The following is a 20,167-nucleotide window of genomic DNA, read 5'->3' as shown; positions in this document are numbered from 1 at the left end:
TTATTAGAAATCATATTTAAGAGCCTAATTGAGAAACTATCATGATAGCTAAACTTAGAAACGAGTACGGTTTACAGTTTAGCATAGTTTACAGCATAATTAGCTTCCGCTTGCATGTTTGAAAACTTTGGTAGTCTTAACATGTTTATGAACTTTCCAACATGCCTTGATTGATTTTTATCTCATATATTGAGCATGTTGAGCATGATGTATGCATGGTTATCCTTACATGCATGTTAGAGGGTTTGGAAATCCATTTATGCCCAGTTATGCTTTGGATGATTGCTATTTAGAGCTTCTGTTATGATAGTTTTATCTTATGAACCAAGGCTTTACGTTACTATAATATTAGAACCTAGTTGCAGGTCCCATTATCTTCATTTGGTTGACCAAGTACCTTGTAGGGACAATATGGGTGTAGCCCTTATTCGTGAACTAACCAAAAAAGGTTAGGGTCTTTTTGGTACATAAGTCTTGGTAGTCACCCATAGTGGGTTACGGGAATCATAGAGGGTACGTTACTAAGTTAGTATCGCTTGTGCCTAGGGAGGGAGCCAGATAATTTACTGTCTCCGCTTGAGAGGGCGACGTGATAGGTAGTTTACTGTCTCCGCTCAAGAGGGCGAAGTGACAAGTTGTTTATTGTCTCCGCTCGAAAGGGTAATGCAATATGTGGTTTACTATCTCTACTCGAAAGGGTGACGCAACATGCAAGTTACTGTTTCGCTTGAAAAGACGATGCAACAAATAGATATTACCTTGTATCACTAGTGAGAATTCTCTAATTTGAACTTAGTAAATAGTCAGATGTGGAGTATGTTTATCACATTAGAGCAAAATGGCTCCTCTATATTCACTAGATTTACCCTAGGCCCAACCTTGTGAGTGTACAAGTCGACGGGCAAATTGACTCGAGGTGCACTTCGCACAAGTATTACGAGGGACCTAAAGATACGTAAAAATTAGAGTACAAAGCACTCGAACCCCTTCAATTATGAACTCCGAAGGGGTAGTGCACTCTACATAGGAGTTATGTTTAAGGTTTTGGTATTTAGAGACCGGAATAGGTCGGAACAGATATAGAGCTAGGGATAGATAGGAGCACAAAGCATCAGATTTTGGGTATAGAAATAAGTTTCGACAAAAGCCTACAAATATGTTGTTTATACTCCCTCTTACTCTATTCTCATTTCTTATATGTTTTTTTTTTTTTTATTGATTTAAATATTTTATTTTTAACGTGGGAAGTCCATGACATCGTTTATGAACTATTTAAAATGAATGCTCTGAATGCTAGACATAGGTTTTACCAAGTTCACGTAGTTGCAAAGCATAGATACATAGAATTTCAGCCGAAAGGGATGGTAGTGAAGCTAATTGATCAGCCACTGATTCAAGATTTCGAAGGGCCCGATAAAACGTGGGCTTAATGACTTTACACTCAAATCTCATAACACCTACATAAACACTACTTTCACGGATACTTTATTACCGACCTCGAACTTCAAGTTTCTATGCCTTACATCGGCATAACTCCTTCATCTACCTTGGGTCGTACGCATTCTCATCTTGATCTTTTACCCGACCTCATTTCATTTCAATGTATTAGGGGCCTACAACGTACCACCTGTTTGTAGGGAGGAAAGCGATTTTGAAATCCAAGTTCTTGTCGTTCAGCGGATGTGATCCCATTACTACATCATTTCTGTGTTCGAGTGAATCTAATTCCAATCACTGTGCGCTGAAGATTTCAATCTCTCTTCCGCTCGGCAGTTTCAATGCCGCTTCACAGAACCCAGAAGCCAAAACCCAAACGCAGATCCCCACTCCTCTTCTTCTTCTTCCTTGCCCTCGCTGCCATTACGCTTCTTTTCATTTTTTCCTCTCTCATTTCCACCAATAAAATCTTTACATTCAAGAATCTGACCCCCAAACAGAGCCGTAACCGCTACGTTTTTAGTGCGAACGATAAGTTCTTGTACTGGGGCAGCAGAATCGACTGCCCAGGGAAGCACTGCGAGTCTTGTGAGGGTTTGGGTCACCAGGAGTCTAGCTTGAGGTGTGCTCTTGAGGAAGCCATGTTCCTCCAGAGGTAATTTTTATGAAGTTCTTCTGAATTCTTTGGTTTAATTCTTGATTGGAGGCATTATCTTCTTGTTTAATTTGTTGGATTGGCATGATCATGTTTCTGTCTGGAAGGGATTTTGGATTAGAATTAGATGTTTAAACAATTCTGTATAGATTTAAAGCAGCTACTTACTTTTGCATGCAACATTCAACTTAGAAACTTCTGTTTGCCCTTGATTGATGTATATACTACGTTAATTGCTCGGCGGTGAGGTGCCATTTAGTTCTTTCTCTTTTGTAATGTGTGCCGGCACTGAAACTAGAACTAATGGAGACAAAGCGGGTCTAGTAGTCGGGGTAGGAAGATTTTTTAGCTTTGACGGATTAGGTGTGTGGTAAGTCGGACGAGATCCTACGGTTCACTTTTCTTTGTACCTTTCACATCCCACTCCACTTCACAAGGGGAAGTGGATATTACATCCGGCCTTACTAGAAAGATAGACTCTGGAACTTCCAAGGCCAAGAAGGAAGACCTGGATGATCCGCTCAAACTCGTTTCAGTATTTGTCCTTCCTTTAAAAGCCCCCGTGCCATTTCGTCCAACATAATTTATTGAACGAATGCTTTTGCATATCCTACTTAGACAATTTACTAATCTTCCTTTTTGTTGCAGAACATTTGTAATGCCCTCTAGAATGTGTATCAACCCTATTCATAATAAGAAAGGGATTCTTCATCAGCCCAACAATGCAAGCTCCGAGGAAAGGTGTTTCTTATGACAAACATGTTCTATTGACTTGATTCTCTTCCTGCTTCAAACTAAGACGCAAACTGCATCACATAAAAGTTCATCTGTTCTCTGTTCTTTCATATAATTGTGATGTTTTTATGTATTGTAGTTGGGATGCTAACTCCTGTGCTATGGACTCTTTGTACGATATGGATCTTATATCCGACACCATACCAGTGATTTTAGACGACTCGAAAATATGGTATCAGGTGTTGTCAACTGGTATGAAATTGGGAGCTAGAGCAGTTGCCGATGTTGAGCAAGTTGGTCGTGTTGAACTTAGAGACAACAGTCATTACTCCAATCTTTTGCTAATAAATCGAACTGCTAGCCCTCTTTCATGGTAAATCAAATCTTGGAAAATAAGATTCTTTTTACCTCTGTTGTGCATGTGCAAGTAAAGCTGAAGTAGGCTTGTCCTTTTAATGTCTTGTTTTTATGCATTTCTTTTCAACTTAGTGTGACAAATATTTCGTTTTAAGATCCCAAGTTATGAATTATTTGGGTGTTAATATGATCATAACTCTTTAGGTTTATGGAATGCAAGGACAGAAACAACCGCAGTGCCATATTGTTGCCATACAACTTTCTTCCTTCAATGGCAGCAGAGAACTTGAGAGATGCAGCTGAGAAGGTATTTTTTTGAAATTATATTTGGTTCTTTCTTTTGTTATCCATTCCATTGCATACACATAAATTATTTGAATTCATTTCCGTTTTTCTATGTTGGTGTTTTATGGTCTTAGACTCTCAACTTCAGTGTTATTAGATTAGGATTTGGTTTGTTTGGACTTTCCGGATATGTCTAAGCATAACCTCACCACAATGGAAACATAATTATTGAGTTCAACTTTAATCTAGATGCTCTTGAATGTGTCTAGCAAACAACATTCAAGCAAACATCTTGTTGAAGTCTCGTGAAATAGTTTTTCTCTTTTCTTTTCAATGATAACTAGGGGTGTACATTCAACCCGACAATTCGGACCAACCTAACCCGAACTAGAAGGGTTTTCGGTTCGGTTAACATTTTGGGTTGGGTTGGATTAGGTTCATTTTTCTGAACCCGAACTGAATCGGTTCGGTTTCGGGTTCGTGGGACAAAACCTTTGAGTTGACCCGAGCCAAATAAAAATGTATAAAATATATTAAGAATCCTTCTGTATTAATGGGTTTGTTAGAGTGGTACTTTGACCGGTCTAAAGAGTCTCATGCTCAAGTTTGATGCCAGGCAAATACATTTTATATATATATATATATGTATATATATATATATGTTGGGTTGGGACCCAACCCGTACCATGTACACCCATAATGATAACTAGAATATTAGGAGTTATCACTAGTTGCGTTTATCTCAGGTCCCATCATTAGTTTTCCACCCACTAGGATGACTCAAAATTATGTGGTGCCCTCTGATATGTATTTTATGTCGGTGATTCCCTCAAAATTGATCGAAGATACGTATTTTATGTCAGTGGTTCCCTCTTGGAAACTGCCTAGAAGGCACATTGATGATTGGTGATCTTTATATGCTTCATAAAGGAAGATTTAGAATACAGGTGTTAAATGTCAATAAGAGTATAGCACAACTGGCATAAATATGTATGCTTGATCAAGAGGTTGATCAAGAGGTTAGAGGTTCGATTCTCCTATCCCATATTAAGAACATAAGGGTTAGTTCCGTTAGAGAAATTTAGAAAGAGTAATTAGCTATGATGGGTGGTTGGTAGTTATTTGGCTTGCTTTGGGTTAGAGGATAAATTTGTTAAATCCAGTTCTCTGTTTCTCTTTCGGATACTTGTGTTTTGTACCAATAACTTCATGAATCTCTCATCTTATCGATTATCCTGAAACGAATGCTGATTAATAGATTAAGGAGGTACTTGGCAACTATGGCGCCGTCCATGTTCGTCGGGGAGATAAAATAAAGACGAGAAAGGATAGGTTTGGCGTTGATAGAAGCTTACATCCACATCTTGACAGAGATACACGACCCGAGTTTATGGTGAAGAGAATTGCAAAGTGGGTTCCGGCAGGGCACACACTTTTTATTGCTTCAAATGAGAGAACTCCTGGGTTCTTTTCACCCCTCTCTGCTCGGTGAGCCCTTCTTACTCACCTTCTGGAGTTAGAGCTGACGCATTGGTTCCTTGCCATTTAGTAGTAAAAAGACATTTATTCAATGGATGTTGTGTTCCAATATAGACATCAAAAACTCTCTTATTCCTGTTTTAACCGAGAATAAAGAATGAAGTGTTTCGTCGCTTGGGGCTTCGATGCATTAGTCCTTGCCTTGATTCTTGATACCTCGGTTTTGCAGGTACAAGTTGGCATATTCGTCGAACTATAGCCATATTCTGGATCCAGTGGTTAAGAACAATTATCAATTGTTCATGATCGAAAGGCTGATTATGGGAGGTGCGAAGACATTCATCAGAACGTTCAAAGAAGACGATACAGATCTTAGCCTCACGGATGACCCAAAGAAGAACACAAAAAATTGGCAAAAACCTGTGTACACAGATGAGGAAGAAAGAAGGTGAGAAGGATTTGGGCTGTGTGGGAAAATGTGTTGGAGAGGTAATTTTGATCCTTGTTAATGCCAACCTACAAAAGCTTTTCTTATTGTTCATTGAAAAGCTTCATAGTGAAGAAGACATCAAATGTTGAAGGAGAGATAGGTGCTTGGCTTGGCTTGTAAATGTGTAGTATAAAAATATGATCCAGGTTTCTGAATTTCATTACTACCATTTTCTTTTATTTTGGAAATATGATAACATGAATTTCATGCTGAATCTGTAACTCTATGCACCCAACCATCCAACAAAAACCCATCAAATCAAACTAGTTATTCCAGGGATGTTTCATATCAGCTGAATCTATATCACTGTCCGCCTCAGCTTTAAAACTCGTCTATTAGAGAGAAGTTTATAACATTTTTATTGAATGCTTCATTCTCCTCTCTCTCCAACCACTCTAAGATCTCACAATCCACCCCCTTGAGGACCAACGTCGTTGCTAACACATCGATCGATGTGGGATCTCACAATCTACCCTTCGGGAGCTCAACGACATTGGTAGCACACCGCCCGATGTTTGGCTCTAATACCATTTGTAACAGTCCAAGCCCACAGTTAGTAGATATTGTCTATTTTATCCCGTTACATATTGTCATTAGTCTCATAGTTTTAAAACACATCTTCTAGGGAGAAGTTTTCACACTCTTATAAGGATTGCTTCGTTCCCCTCTTCAACTGATGTGGGATCACACAGAATTTGAGGCAACCTAATAATTTTCTAAGCTTCATAAATGCCCTAATAATTTTCTAAGCTTCATAAATGCATAACGCCACAATCCTAAGGTTTTTAGGGGAGGTGGGGAAGGGAAGAACATACCTTCGAAAGTTGTCGATTGCACATTCAACACAACTCTTGCGCAGCAACATAAAGAAAACATTCTCATAACAATTTCATCCAAGCACACAAATAATCCAGAGCCAACGGCCAAGATGCTTAAAGACCTAATCCCACAGTTCGACCATCTCTTCTTCGTAGTCCAGCAGTGTATTGCTTTTCTAAATCCATCTGCAGCTCCTTTTGCTTCTCGGCACGGAGAAGTTCGCTGCGATCTTGGTTGGTTGGTCGAAGCTTCATCTTCAGCTCGCCCTTAACACCCTACAATTGGCCATACGCACCAAGGCAACCTCAGACTCTAAAAATGTGTCAGTAGGTGATGAAGAAACTCTCTAATAAACTGAGTCACGACTAAGCAATTAAAGGTTTCTAACATTCACGGATGTATTGAATATAAGGGAAAGAGAGGGAGGGTAGGGGGAAAGTTTACCATGAGTTTGTTGAATTTTTCTTGCCGTTCACGATCGGTAAACAACGCCGTATCCCACTGGTGTCCGGACTGTATACAATGGAAAAGGATCCATATGTGATCTCATTCATAATAACAAATTTCATGCTGAACAAAATTATAAGATGATAGTAATAGATTATCGTACCTCCTCTACGGCAGTGCTCTTTTTGCTCCCCCAAAGCAGCTTCTTCTTTTGATCGGTGCTCATATAACCCACTCCAACAAGGTTCTTATTAACTGTTAATGGGAGAGAATTACCATTTTTATAAACTTCAAGGTAAGAAGTTAAAAATAACTCAAATCTGAGCTAAAGCTATTCTATTTCATCAAGTCATAAACCAAAATTAAAACGAAATGTAACCTTCAAACAGAATCTTGTTCCAGTTTCAGTTACTAAGTTTCACAGGTGGAGTAGCTAATTAATTTCCTCTCCCGTAACTCGGTCTCACATATTCTCTCCTCTCCCTTCTTGAACTCGGTAAATAGGTTCCAGAGCGGTTAAGTTTGATTTTAAACAATTTCCTCTCCACTAAAGGTTCAGAATCAGTCTCAACTAAAAAGAAGAGGGAGGAGGAGGTTCGGGAATGATTAAAGCACTACTAAACTAAAAGAGGGAGGGAAAGCCACAGACAAGTGAATGGATTGACTAAGCCAATCATGAATTGAATGACCACTAAAGGAACCGGCTAGGCTATAGTTAAATTTGGTTATCTTCATAATCGTTGTTTGGTTTTCTTAAAGTAATAAAAACCAAAATTAACCAAGTAATAAAATCCAAAAACGAAAACGCGTCGAGAGAAGAGGGTGAACGTGCATACACTAAATAAGACCTAATCTTAAGGATATTAAAAGAAGCCATGCAGATTTCGTAACCATATTCTTTCAGAATTGTAAATAGAACACCATTAGAATGCAGTCAACTTTCTTCCAACGCCCAAAAAAAAGTTAAAAGTTATGAGAAAATGTCCATCAACAAACTTTGTCTAGAACTACCGGTGTCTAATTTAGAAAAAATTTAACGAAACTACTCATGTAAGAACATTAACTTAATTTTTTGCATAAGGAATCAGATTTTACCTAATTCAGCAGCTTTCATTGCAGCAACTTTTGCAGCACTAAAGTCAGCAGCAAAATCAGAGTCGCTACTCTGGCCTTGTCCTAAACTCAGTTTTCCATCCTGTTCTTGCTTCGAGATTGAAGATTGGTTTTCTTCAGCTGCACGTTAAAATTTCAAAACTATTAAGGCAAATAATGTCGACCTTAAGCTACATGAAAACAACTTGAAATAGGATACAAAATCACGAACCATCCAGTTCATGATTAACTTCTTCTCCCGAGCTAAGCAATTTAGGTTTTTTCGCAGGCGATGCTTGATTTCCAACAAAAACACCTTTACCATCATACTTTCCCTTTGATTCTTTCCCTTGCCCCTTGTCCCAGTTAGTTTCTCGGTCCTCATATTTCCTTTCCTCTTTAGCAAACTTTTCACCATCAAGTTCCTTCCGGTCACTCTTAAAAATTTCTTTCATATGGTGCCTACTTTCACCCCTTCCCGAAAATGGGTCATATCGATTACCCCTAGCATCATCATGGGAGAGCCCCTGTTCATGTTTGTAATCTCCAGAATGTTTCACATTGTCTCTCTTCTCATCTCGACCATCTCGGTCTCTTATATTCCTATTTTTCCCCATTTCTTCAGAATTTGAGTGCCTTCTACTACCTGAACCATGTCTCTCGGATAATGAATCTCCATCTCTACTTCTATCTCGTCTTGTATGATCATAATGAACACCACCCTTTGAATCCCTACGAGAACGAGAGGAATACCGCTCATTATCTCTTTCTTCACCTGCATATCATATTTGTCATGTTTGGCATAATCATCATGCCCAGAGTAACCATGCAAACTTCTAGAGGATTTATGATCAGAATATTTATAAGAATCAGAACTTCGACTATAATGACTTCTATAATCCTTATTCAAACCTCTTTCATCATCTTTTCTTCTTGGTTGCCGTTCAGAGTCTTTTGAGGCATCATCTCTCAAGAGCTTCGGACTCAAACTACAGTCTCGCTTAGGACTTTCTGCAAAATAACGATTAACATGAGAATGAACTGAGATTCACGTGACAGTTCTCTCCAAGAAAAACACTTCACAAAAAAATGAATATCCAAAATCCAAATCAAACTAACCATCCAATGATGATGACCCACTGACGGGAGATCGATGCCTATACTTTCTGCCAGCTGATTCAGAAGATGGCTTGCAAAATTCTGACTTCACACCGGTGTTTTCCATCGTAGGAGGCTATAAGTTAAATCCAAAATGAAAATAAACTAGCAAACAGAGTGACCTGCAACAAACAGGGGGAGTCAATGAACAAGTCCACTTCAAAAGAAATTATCAAAACCTGCAAACTTGACTCAAAAGCGCAAAAACAACAAAAATTGTCCATCATCCAATCAAACCAAACACTCGTTGTCAAGGGAAAGAGAACAGACGATTGCAAGAAAGTAAAGCAAGTTCCACATAATGCCATTTCATAAGACTACAAACCATAGCAGCCAGTGCTTCCGTATCAATACAACATTCCTACCAAATTTAACAAGCTATCAAAACAAGAAGACAACAACATCACATTTCAGCTCCTAAAAGTTGCAGAACGCGAAAGCTAAGTCGAATGCTTCTATCAAAACCCTAGGGCTTCAAACATAGACGCATTCCAACACAAACCCTAACCCAGAAAAGAGAAAAAAAAAAAAAAAAAAAAACAATGCAAAATGGAAAGATCGAAAGGAGGAATCGACATTCATACCTTAACGAGGAGATTCAATAGCAAATGAATTCGATTCATTCACTGCATTTGAATAATTTTGTAAGCGATTGTTCGTTGATTTCTCTTTCCATTTTCGCATGAATTTCTGTTCTGCTTCAGATATTTTTATACGTATACTGATAGGTAATTACTGCAATTTATATGGCAATTACTTTGATTGTCATGATTTCTTTTTTAAACTATAGGGTGATGTTTCGATTATGCAGCGCCTTCACTTCCGTTACTAGAATTTGCACCCATTTCTCCACATTGTTTAATCTTTCATCCAACTATAAGGGATTCATATAGTCAACTATGTGCGTAGGATTTGCTATGAACTTGTGCAACATTGACATATGCAACACGTCATACACACCCCGAGAGAGTTGGGGGTAACTGCCATGACCTGCTCTTTAAGATTTCGAATCACGGATCACAATGTGGGTTGATATGGAGAGGGTGCTCTCAAATTCTTCCTCAAACCCTTTAAAATTACTAATTTTCTTGCAAAAATTTTAAAAATCTCATTTTTCTAAGATCATGCATTACGAATACCACTCCTCTTCAAAACTTTTATCCTAGAAAGTTGACTGATTATGAAATAGCTCGGAGCAGGATGCTCGTATCTCATCTTCTCTTGCAAATCAACTCATTAGCCCGATGATTCTTCCAGATGACCTTGGTCAGAGGAGTGTCCTTATTGCATAGCTTCTTACTCTCCCATATGAGAATTCTTAGTAGTTTATCCTCCTATGTTAAGTTCTCTTCTAAGGAGAGTATCTCATGCTCTATGACATGCGAGGCATTGAAACATGAAATATGTTATACATGACAATAAGTTCGGGTGGCAACGCCAATCTATAGGCCATAGACCTAATTCACTTTAAAATCTCAAATGAGTCGATAAATCTCGAGCTCAACTTGTCATTCATATTGAACTTGAGTGTCGCAGTAGGAATTTTATTTTTAATCATCACTGAAATACGCATGTTCCAATGACCCGTGCTCCATTTGAGTTGACACTTTCATCCTCTTCTTAAGATCTCCTTTCCACTACTTCTCCTTAGTCAATTTTGGATTCTAAATTGATGAGACACATATGTACGCTATACCCTGAAAATAAATTGATAGTTTCATTAGTTTTCTATATGAATTTTACTTCAACTTCAAATTCTCACAAACTTTTTCAATGAGACCAACCATCGATTCCTTACCAAATAAACCTTAAAAGTTGCATTTTAATAATTTTTTAATAGTCATTCTTAATAATATTGTCCAACTAGAAGGTTTTTTCCTCTAACTAGTTTGTAATACTAAGAATTGAAGTCTTCTAATTTTCTAAATAAGATTCATCTTCAATAACACATAACTTATGACTCATCTTCAAAAACACATAACTTATGATCAAAAACACATAACTTATGATATTGTACCACGAGCTATGTACTCTATTTGTCTGCAATTTATCATGAACCGTGTTTTATATTTGTACAACTAGTCATCTGCAATTTATCATGAACCGTGTTTTATATTTGTACAACTAGTCATATGTGACGTTGTGCACTCTTATCTCATGATAATTACTCATTTGTGTGAATTATTCTACTACTTAAACATTCACACTACTTAAACAATTTTAGGTCAGTCAACTTGTTTACATTTATATCATAAATATATTTTCAACTTTTAAAACAGGGAAGCCCATATTTTGAGTAACAGCTCCAATTGGTTCGAGTTTGGAAAGTAAAGGAGTCGAAAATTGAAAAAAAAAAAAAAAAAAAAAAAAAAAAAGATTTTACCTTTTCAATTATGCAAGTTGCAATTTAATTCTATGTGTTTACAAATTGGTCCTACACTTTGGCAAGCAAGAGGTTGATGATAACTAGGCTCGTTGGAAACCCAATTTACCAAAAGGGAGACATAAAGATTATAATATTTATAAATGCAAGTGCAAAGTGTGCTGCCAAATAGAGTATTAGGTGATGGATAAGCAATATATGAAAAGAAGACAAAGAATCATCAATGACAAGCCTACTAGTGTGGATCACACAGCTGATATCATCAAAACTCAATTAAATTACCAAACCCAGTTCACACATTCATCCCCAGAACAGAAGGATCCACACTTACAAAGAGGCAAAATCAATGGAAGCAACTGCAATTCTCCATCAACGCAACCGTCTAGCTTCCCTCTCAGACTCGAGTAGGGTAAGAATATCGCCTTCCCTGACAGGTCCCTTTACATTCCTCATAATGTAACGATTCTGATCATCAAGAAATTTGACTCTCACTTGAGTAACCTGCCCTCTGGATCCAGTTCTACCCATTACTTTCACTACCACAGCATGCTTGATCTGTGACTCCATTCCTACCCAAACACACCTATTAAAAGACCAAACAAACAAATCTTATAGCTACAATCAGAGTGAACCTTTTTCCGTATAATGCCACTTCTCTAAGGATTTGGGTTTTGAAGTACATTTAAATCAACTGATATTAGCAAAAGTACTTTTGATCAGATTATCAATTGCTAACCCTACTTCATTCGATTGCTAATTATTGCTAAGGAAAGTCATACTGCATAGATGGCCAACATAATTTAAACCCAATACATCTAAGCAAATCTATTTTTTCAATGGCCCTCATGGCTACTAGGTGAACGCATTGTGATTGTGAGTGTTTTTTGACAAATCTAGCAGCCAAAACTTATTTGCAGCAACTTATTCCTCACAAAGAAATCAGACTTTTTCCGTAAAGCATTACAAATCACTTCCAAACACAATAAAGGCTGACCTGTTCGTCAGTGATTTTGAAATGTAATTATCATACTGTAAAATTTAATTCTGAATAACTAAGAACAATCAAAGGTGATTTTAAACACGAAGAAGTGCTTTTAGACGTCATGCTAAAACAATACATCATCATCTACCAGAAAACACATGGCGATAATTATAATTCTAATAACTTAAACAAATTTATTAATTAAACCATACAGTAAAACATCCGAGAAAGGCTAGTTCTTCAACTCAAAGAAGGCGAAATCTCTGTTAACATAGTAACCATCTCCTTAATACGAAGACCTATAGCAACAATTCTTAAGTTTCCTGTTTAATTAATAATCGAAAATTACCAGCCTCGTATAAATTCAACTACAGAAACAAAAGAAATCAACGATTTTACGGCAACAAAACTGGTAAACAGCTGAGTACTTAATCAACTATCTGGAAGATAAATGTAAAGATACAACTGTTTAGAGAGAAACACCTGAGAGCAAGAGATGGAAGACGATCGAGGAAGAAGCTTGTGCGGCAATGCGGCAACGAGAGAAAAATTGGAAGCTAGGGTTTACGTTTCTTATAAAGTGGATTGGGCCGGGCCATGTGGGTTGGGTCGGTGGGTTGGAATGGAGATCCATATTCCGCACGAGCGAAATTGTCTTTTTTTTAAAAAAAAAAAAAAAAAAAAAAAAACATAAATAGGCCTTTTTATACCCATAATTTCGTCCACTGTTCATAAATGTCTTGTGAGTTTCATATATGCTCAAAACTCATAATAATTTCATTAATTTGCCCATAAGTGAACTTTATATTAAAAATAAGCAACTAAAGAAAATATTTTACAAATTCTTCATTGTTATTCTCGTCCTTCCAAATGAAAACGTTTCTCGTGCAAACCCATTCAAAAATATTTTAGCAACCTTATTCTTGAAAAAAAATTTGCGACAATATTGCTTCGCGTTTGGAGAAGCATAAGAGATTTGACTATGGAAGACTATTTTAGTTTATTTTATACGTAAGCACACATGTTAGAAGGTATAACATTTTTTTAGTTCAATTTGAGGAGTTGAGAATCGAATCATGACTCTTTGAATGGTAACGCGGGGACGTAGCTTTTCCATTCGTTCTAGGATTTTGAAGGGTCCGATAAAGCGGGGACTTAACTTGCCCTTACCTCCAAACTTTAGGACATTTTCATAGGAACCACTTTTAGGAACACCATGTCCCTTACCTCAAATTCCAGGTTTCTACGTCTTACATATGCATAGTTATTTTGTCTACTCTGCTTGGTGCGCACTCTAGCTCTAATTTTTTGTATAGTCTCTTTTGTAATGCAAACCAGCTCAAGACCCACTAGTTCTCCTTCACCTACTTCATCTCATCACAATGGGGACCTACATCGTTTTTCATTCAATGCTTCGAACGGTGTCATCCCAATAGTTACTTGGAAGTTGTTGTTGTACGAGAATTCCATCAGATGTAATTTGTGTCCCAACTCCTAATGAAATCTGTAACGCATGCTCATAGCATGTCTTCTAGAATTTAGTTCAATCGCTTTGTCTGACCATTCGTTTGAGAATGGAGGGCAGTACTGAAGTCGAGGCAGGTACCCAACGCTTTCTAGAGTCTACCCCAAAACGCTGACGTAAAGTGTGGATCTCGGTCCAATATTATCGACATTGAAATTTCATGCAACCTCACAATTTCTTTCCCATACAGTTGAGCCCAGTTGTCTAATGTATATGTTGCCTTGCCCGGTAGGAAGTATGCTGACTTTGTCAACCAACCGACAATTACTTATATTAATATATATCCCTTCAGTGTTCGGGGTATACCCACTATGAAATCCATAGCGATATTCTCCCACTTCCGCTCCAGTATGCTTAGAGGTTGTAATAGTTCCGTCTTTTTCTACCTAGGAGTTTTTACTTGGTGGCACACTAGACATTTTCTCACGAATTTTGCCATAACCTTTTTCATATTTTGCCATCAGAAGTGTTATTTCAAGTCTTGTTACATCTCGGCACCACCTGGATGTATCGAGAAAGGTGAGTTGTGTGCTTTAGTTAGTATTTCGTTCCTTAATTCTCTCAAAACTGGAACACATAGTCGTCCTTGACATAATAGTCCACCATCTTATGATTTAGAAAAGCTATCTACTGTAGCTAACTAAGTATCTTATTTAGGCTGGGATCCTCTTGTTGTGATTCTATAATCCTTTGCCTGAGCGTGGTTTGAACTGTGAGTTGAGCCATTTGTGCTACAACCCTCTTAGTTAGTACATCTATGTCTGCTCGTTTGAAATCCACTTGTACTCGTGGCTCCCTTGTGATGAGGGTCGACGAGTGTGTCGTTTATTACTCAAGGCATTTGCGACCACATTTGCCTTTCTAAGGTGGTACTGGATATCTATATCGTAGTCATTCACCAATTCCAACTACTTTCGTTGTCTCATGTTCAGTTCTTTTTGGGTGAATAAGTATTTTAGGCTTTTGTGGTTAGTGTAGATTTGAGTTTTTTCGCCATACAGGTAGTATTGCCAAATCTTTAATGCGAACACCACTACGGCCAATTCTAGGTCGGGTGTAGGATAGTTTTTCTCGTATTCTTTAATTAGCGTGATGTGTACGCAACAACCTTACCGTTGCATCAATACACAACTTAGTTCCTTTTTTAATGCACTGTATATTATATATTCTGCTGAGCTTTCTGGGACCATGAGTACTAGAGCTGACATTAGTCTTTTTTTTAGGTCTTCGGAAGTTGGCCTCACATGCATCATTCCCATAAAAAAGTTATGTCCTTTCTTGTCAACTATGTAAGAGGCGAGACTATTCTAGCAAAGTCTTGGACAAATCTTCGATACTAGTCTACTAACCCCGAGAATCTTCGTACCTCTATAACCGTAGTTGGGCGTTCCTATTTAGTTACAGCTTCCACTGAGTGGGGTCCACTAAAACCTTGTCCTTAGACACTACATGTTGTAAGAATGAGACTTATCGTAGCCAAAATTCACATTTGAAGAATTTCGCGTACAACTTGTTCTCCCTTAAGATAGTTAAGGTTTTTCAGAGTTGTTCCAGGTGTTCGTGATCCATTTTCGAGTATATTAGGATGTCGTCTATGAACACGATGACAAACATGTCTAGGCACTCATTGAATACTCGATTCATTAATTCCATGAACACAGCTGGGGCGTTAGTGAGACCAAATGACATCACTACAAACTCGTAGTGACCATATCTTATTTGAAATACTACTTTCGGTACGTCTCCATCATTAATCTTAATTTGGTGATAGCATGATCGAAGGTCTATCTTGAACAATACTATCATCTCTTGGAGTTGGTTGAATAAGTTCTCGATGCATGAGAGTGGGTATTTGTTCTTTATTGTTCTCTTGTTTAGCTCCTTATAGTCGATACATAGGCGCATCGAGTTGTCTTTCTTTTTCACCAACAACATTGGCGCACCCCAAGGGGATACGCTAGGTCGGATGAAACCCTTGTCTAGTAGGTCATGTAGTTGTAATTTCAGTTCTTTTAATTCTGTTGGAGTCATACGGTACGGTGCTGTAGAGATGGGTCCAATTCCTGGTTCGAGTTCTATTCCAAAGTCTACCACTCGTGAATAAGGAACTCCTGGTAGATCCTTCGGAAAAACAACTGGGAATTCGTTTACTATGGGTACCGTATCCATTGTTTTCTCTTTTCCTTTTACGTCTTCTGCACTAGCTATTATAGTCCACCCTCCCTATTGTACCAAGCATTTGACTTTCATCATTGACACTATCTTTGGGGTGACTCCCGTGCAGATTCCTTTAAATTTAAAGTTTGGTCCGTTTGGTGGCATAAATGTCACTTCTTTCTTATGAAAATCTATACTAGCATAGTTCTCGGCCAGTTCATTCCTAATATGACATCAAAATCTGTCATATTTACTACTTTCAGGTCTATGCTTATGGTTTGTTTCACTACCGATACTTGTTTGTCTATTACCCTATTCTCAGTAACTAGGTTACTTGTTTGTCTATTACCCTATTCTCAGTAACTAGGTCTACCCCCTCTGGGTACTAACAAATAACACATGCAATAGGGATTCTACTGTGAACACTGCTTGACGAAAAAAGACATGGATATAAAGGAATGCATAGAACCATAATCAAATTACGTTAATGCATAAGGTCCCAATATAGATAGCGTCTCTGTCACCACGGTATTAGATGTTCCATCGTCCCTACTTGTGGCTGCATACGCCTTTGGCTGCGAGCGGGTTTGCACAGGTGATCTGTGCTTGTTGTGATATGTGTTTTGAGTGATTGATGGATGAATTTTTAGATTAAGTTTTTGTGTGCTCTATGTGATATAAGAAATAGCTCCCTAACAAAGGATGCATGAATGAACCAAGCTAAGATTAAAATGCTAGAGCTAGAGCAGTGTTCACATTAACCCATGTCAATATGTTTCTAGTAGACTAAGCACTCTAGGATCGTGAGCGGTGATCAAAGGTCTACATCTAGGTGCACCCAAAGAATTGAATTAGTTTTAAAGAGCTAACCTCAAACGACTTGGAAATGTGAGATGAGATTTAAACCGCCTAGACACCCCTGAGTACCTAGCAAAGCTCCATTGCACTACAGAAATTTTACAAAAACTTACGAGACTACTAGCAACATGAATGGAATGAGTTTGAGGTGTCACTACTATATGTAGAAGCGTTCATAAGCTCGTAAGCTAGTCTTGAAAGGGGACGAGAGACTACATAAGTAGATGATAAGAGGAGCTACTACTATGTGTAGAAGCAAGTCAAAAGCTCATAAACCAGCATCGAGAAAGGACGAAGGACTACAAAAGTAATTAGTTGAGGAGTCACTACTGTGTGTAGAAGCGAGTCAAAAATTGTAATCCAACCTTGTGAGGGGATGAGAGACTACATAAGTAATTAACGTGAGGAGCAACTATTGTGTATAGAACTGGGTCGAAAGCATGTAAACTCAGCCTTGAGAAGAGATGAGGGAACTTCCTAGAGCCCATGGTAATTTACTAGATTAAGGATGCAATCAAAGCGTACAAGTAGTTGTTTACTGAGTATTCACCCTTTACCTCTTTTGTATTTTCCTCATCTCAAGTAACACTCCACGGCGGCAATCCACATAAACGTTCAAACCAATATGAGAGCTGAAAACAGGATCACAATGAACATAACAAGTGTGGATAGTTTATATTACATGAATTTCTCGACCCTTTCTTTAAAAATATTAATATTGATAAATTAGAAGGAGAGATTAAATTATAATAAAATGAAAAGAATATATATTAAATAATTAAAAAACTTAAAAAGCAGATGATTAAAGTTTAGATTAGTAGATAATAGGGAGCTAGAAACTAAATAAATAAAGAAAAGAAAAGGGTAAAAAGGGAAAATGTGGGGGAAAAGAGGGAAATGAGTGAATGGACAGAGGAAAGTGGAGGTCTGGAACACGCAGAATCCCCGACAAATCCTCCCATTTTCGATGCAATTGTCTCCTCACCTTCTCCTTCAATAAATATATATATATTTTTAAAATTATTAGAAAAAAGAAAAAAAAAAAAAAAAAAAAAAAAAAAAAAAAAAGTAGAGTAGAGTAGAGGTAGGATTGAGAAAGGTAAGAAAAAGAAGGAAGGTAGAAGAAACAAAAGATGCAGAGGGCGCAGGCGGCGGCAGAGCAGGCAGGCAGGCAGCTGCAGCGCCCCCCTCTGCCTTTCATTACATATTTGACTCCTATTACTCTCTTTTACTCTGCCACTCTGCTGCTACTGCTCCTCTTCTATGTCGGCCTTCTTTACGCACGCTCCCCCCCCCCCGCCCCCTCGCCCACCCAACACCATCTCCCCTCCCCTCCCATCTCTTTCTTTTCTTTCAACGTTGTGGGTTTCTTCCGGACGTGAACTAAGAGATTTCAATCATACAATATACTTCATTAAAAGAAAATATTATTGAAATTATATAAAAATATTTTAATTCATGTCACATCGAATAAAATTTCATATTATAAATTTTGGGTAGATTACAATTTAGAGTAATTTAGAATTATTATATTTCATTAATGTATTTTAAAATTTTTTATTACTTTAATTATAATTACACGATGGTTAATTATGAATGTTATCGGAATGTGTTTAATAGTGTCATGTATTTGTATTTGTAAGTGACCTGAACAATATAGTGAAAGAAGCCTTTGTACTATTTTTTTTTATAGTCAATGACCAAGTTTCTTTCCAATTTTATATAGTTTAGGTTGCAGGTAAAATTATAGACATGATCAATTTTGCTTGTGAAATGATTCGAATCTCAATCAAGTGTTCTTGCCGTGAGATATTTGATCAACCAGAATCATTCAAGCTAAACATGATCGATGTTATTGCATTTGAAATATTCGATCAACATGTAATCATCAAATTCGAGTATAAGAATATCAACCACAAATTCTAAAAATAAATATTTAAATAATTCAACGGCGGTTTTACAACGTTTCTCTAAATAGGCCATCCTATCCAACTCCTTCCGTCAAAGTCTCATCAGACAACCCAATTCACCTGCGCCTCCGTCTCCTCCCCCTCAACTCAACTACCCCCGCGGCGGTGGAACAAAGATTATGGAGCGTTTCGCGAGAACTGAACCGATTTTCCGGCCGGTCTCCGCCGCAACGTTTCGAATCCGGCCCGGCGAAAATGCGGACACTGGAGGTCGGTTGTTCTAGTTCTAGTAAAAAATGTAAATTATGTAAATAAATTTAATAACTCATTTTTCTTTCCCAGTATATTAATTTCAATATATATATATATATATATATATAGAGGACGTTTTTTTCAAAAAATAAAATAAAATAATTTTATTTATATTTACAAAATTATTTTCAAATACCACAATTTATAAATAATTTCAACGGTGCAATTCTTTTACCTTTAGTTTTCCATATATATATATATATATATATATTGGAGAATTTGAATTTTGGAACTTTTTTTGGATTAGTATTAATGTATTTCTTATCAAAATAATGTTTAAATTTATTTTATTATTTAAAATCAATATTGTGCTTGATTTTATATTATAAAATTGAATTTTAAATAATTAAAAATATATTTTAGGGTGAAACAAAAGTCACCTTATTTTTCTCAAATAATCCTAAATTCACATATACATTTCATTTAAAAAAAAAATATTACATGATTTATAATTAGTTATTTAAAAAAAACAAAATAATAAAAATAACAAAAACCCAAATCAATATTTTACCATATAGTATAAAATACATTAATTAATGTTAAATTAAGACCAACCGTAATAAATTATCGAGTTTTAAGCAATTTTTTACTATCCGAGTTAATAATCATATTCATATTTTTACAATAATTACTTTTATTTTATTCTAAATGGATGGAGTAATTATGATACCTATAACACTAATTAACCATTATAATAGGATTTGTGATTAATGTCTTCAACATTTTCACTTGACATGGATATATCACATGTTTGACATAGGATATATAAGACGTTAATTTTTCTAAGCAATTCAAGATGAGTAAGTGGTACGTTCAAGGTCGAAAAGACAATTGAAGTAATACTATTATTATTCTATGATTTCACCCGAGCCTCCGCTAATATTTTTTTCAGTGGCTTTCTGGATTGGTAGTGGAAGATGAACTACCCTCATTAGAATGATATCTACTCGAGGAGGGTTATAGTAATTTTGTAAACATTGGTAAAGGGTTCGATTTGATATTATACATATGAAATGGGTTGTTTAGTGAAGGGGCATGGCATGATGCCAAATGAGATCCTAAATGTACTTTCATTATAAAGAAATG

At 36.9% G+C, this 20,167-nt stretch overlaps 3 protein-coding genes across 5 annotated transcripts; 1 reads left to right on the top strand and 2 right to left on the bottom strand.

Annotated features, from left to right (window-relative positions):
• Positions 1-1,522: 1,522 nt before the first annotated feature.
• On the top strand, positions 1,523-5,652 carry LOC111781754 (uncharacterized). Its single transcript, XM_023662446.2, has 6 exons — positions 1,523-2,092; positions 2,741-2,833; positions 2,967-3,200; positions 3,389-3,491; positions 4,728-4,957; positions 5,178-5,652. The coding sequence occupies exons 1-6, from the start codon at positions 1,779-1,781 to the stop codon at positions 5,398-5,400; spliced, it is 1,197 nt and encodes a 398-aa protein (XP_023518214.2). The 5' UTR covers positions 1,523-1,778; the 3' UTR covers positions 5,401-5,652.
• A 598-nt stretch (positions 5,653-6,250) lies between these two features.
• LOC111781086 (uncharacterized) lies at positions 6,251-9,732 on the bottom strand. Of its 2 annotated transcripts, none has more exons than XM_023661508.2 (8): positions 9,539-9,732; positions 8,916-9,076; positions 8,709-8,807; positions 8,029-8,571; positions 7,800-7,937; positions 6,868-6,959; positions 6,702-6,770; positions 6,251-6,532 (listed from the first exon to the last, which is right to left on the bottom strand). In XM_023661508.2, exons 2-8 carry the CDS (start codon positions 9,019-9,021, stop codon positions 6,371-6,373), a joined length of 1,209 nt encoding a protein of 402 aa, XP_023517276.2. In that variant the 5' UTR covers positions 9,022-9,076; positions 9,539-9,732; the 3' UTR covers positions 6,251-6,370. The 2 variants fall into 2 exon arrangements, with proteins under 2 accessions (XP_023517276.2, XP_023517277.2); XM_023661509.2 differs by having other exon boundaries at positions 6,303-6,569; positions 9,539-9,728.
• Positions 9,733-11,455: 1,723 nt separating this feature from the next.
• LOC111780991 (small ribosomal subunit protein eS28z/eS28y) lies at positions 11,456-12,916 on the bottom strand. Of its 2 annotated transcripts, none has more exons than XM_023661380.2 (2): positions 12,803-12,916; positions 11,456-11,920 (listed from the first exon to the last, which is right to left on the bottom strand). In XM_023661380.2, exon 2 carries the CDS (start codon positions 11,902-11,904, stop codon positions 11,707-11,709), a length of 198 nt encoding a protein of 65 aa, XP_023517148.2. In that variant the 5' UTR covers positions 11,905-11,920; positions 12,803-12,916; the 3' UTR covers positions 11,456-11,706. The 2 variants fall into 2 exon arrangements, with proteins under 2 accessions (XP_023517148.2, XP_086976011.1); XM_087119885.1 differs by having other exon boundaries at positions 11,456-11,906; positions 12,803-12,905.
• Positions 12,917-20,167: the final 7,251 nt, after the last annotated feature.

This window comes from Cucurbita pepo, chromosome 19 (genome assembly GCF_057944985.1).
Source record: "Cucurbita pepo subsp. pepo isolate OVF chromosome 19, ASM5794498v1, whole genome shotgun sequence".
Lineage (NCBI taxonomy): Eukaryota > Viridiplantae > Streptophyta > Magnoliopsida > Cucurbitales > Cucurbitaceae > Cucurbita > Cucurbita pepo.
Note: the sequence above shows the minus strand (reverse complement) of the source record. Positions and strands in the feature narration are given on the sequence as shown.

Coding starts and splice junctions, on each gene's coding strand:
- LOC111781754 (XM_023662446.2), top strand. CDS start 1,779: ATGCCGCTTCACAGAACCCAGAAGCCAAAACCCAAACGCAGATCCCCA. Junction 3,201..3,388: donor ACTGCTAGCCCTCTTTCATG/GTAAATCAAATC, acceptor ATAACTCTTTAG/GTTTATGGAATGCAAGGACA. Junction 4,958..5,177: donor TTTTCACCCCTCTCTGCTCG/GTGAGCCCTTCT, acceptor TCGGTTTTGCAG/GTACAAGTTGGCATATTCGT.
- LOC111781086 (XM_023661508.2), bottom strand. CDS start 9,021: ATGGAAAACACCGGTGTGAAGTCAGAATTTTGCAAGCCATCTTCTGAA. Junction 6,960..7,799: donor AATGAAAGCTGCTGAATTAG/GTAAAATCTGAT, acceptor TCCCATTAACAG/TTAATAAGAACCTTGTTGGA. Junction 6,771..6,867: donor AGAGCACTGCCGTAGAGGAG/GTACGATAATCT, acceptor CATTGTATACAG/TCCGGACACCAGTGGGATAC.
- LOC111780991 (XM_023661380.2), bottom strand. CDS start 11,904: ATGGAGTCACAGATCAAGCATGCTGTGGTAGTGAAAGTAATGGGTAGA.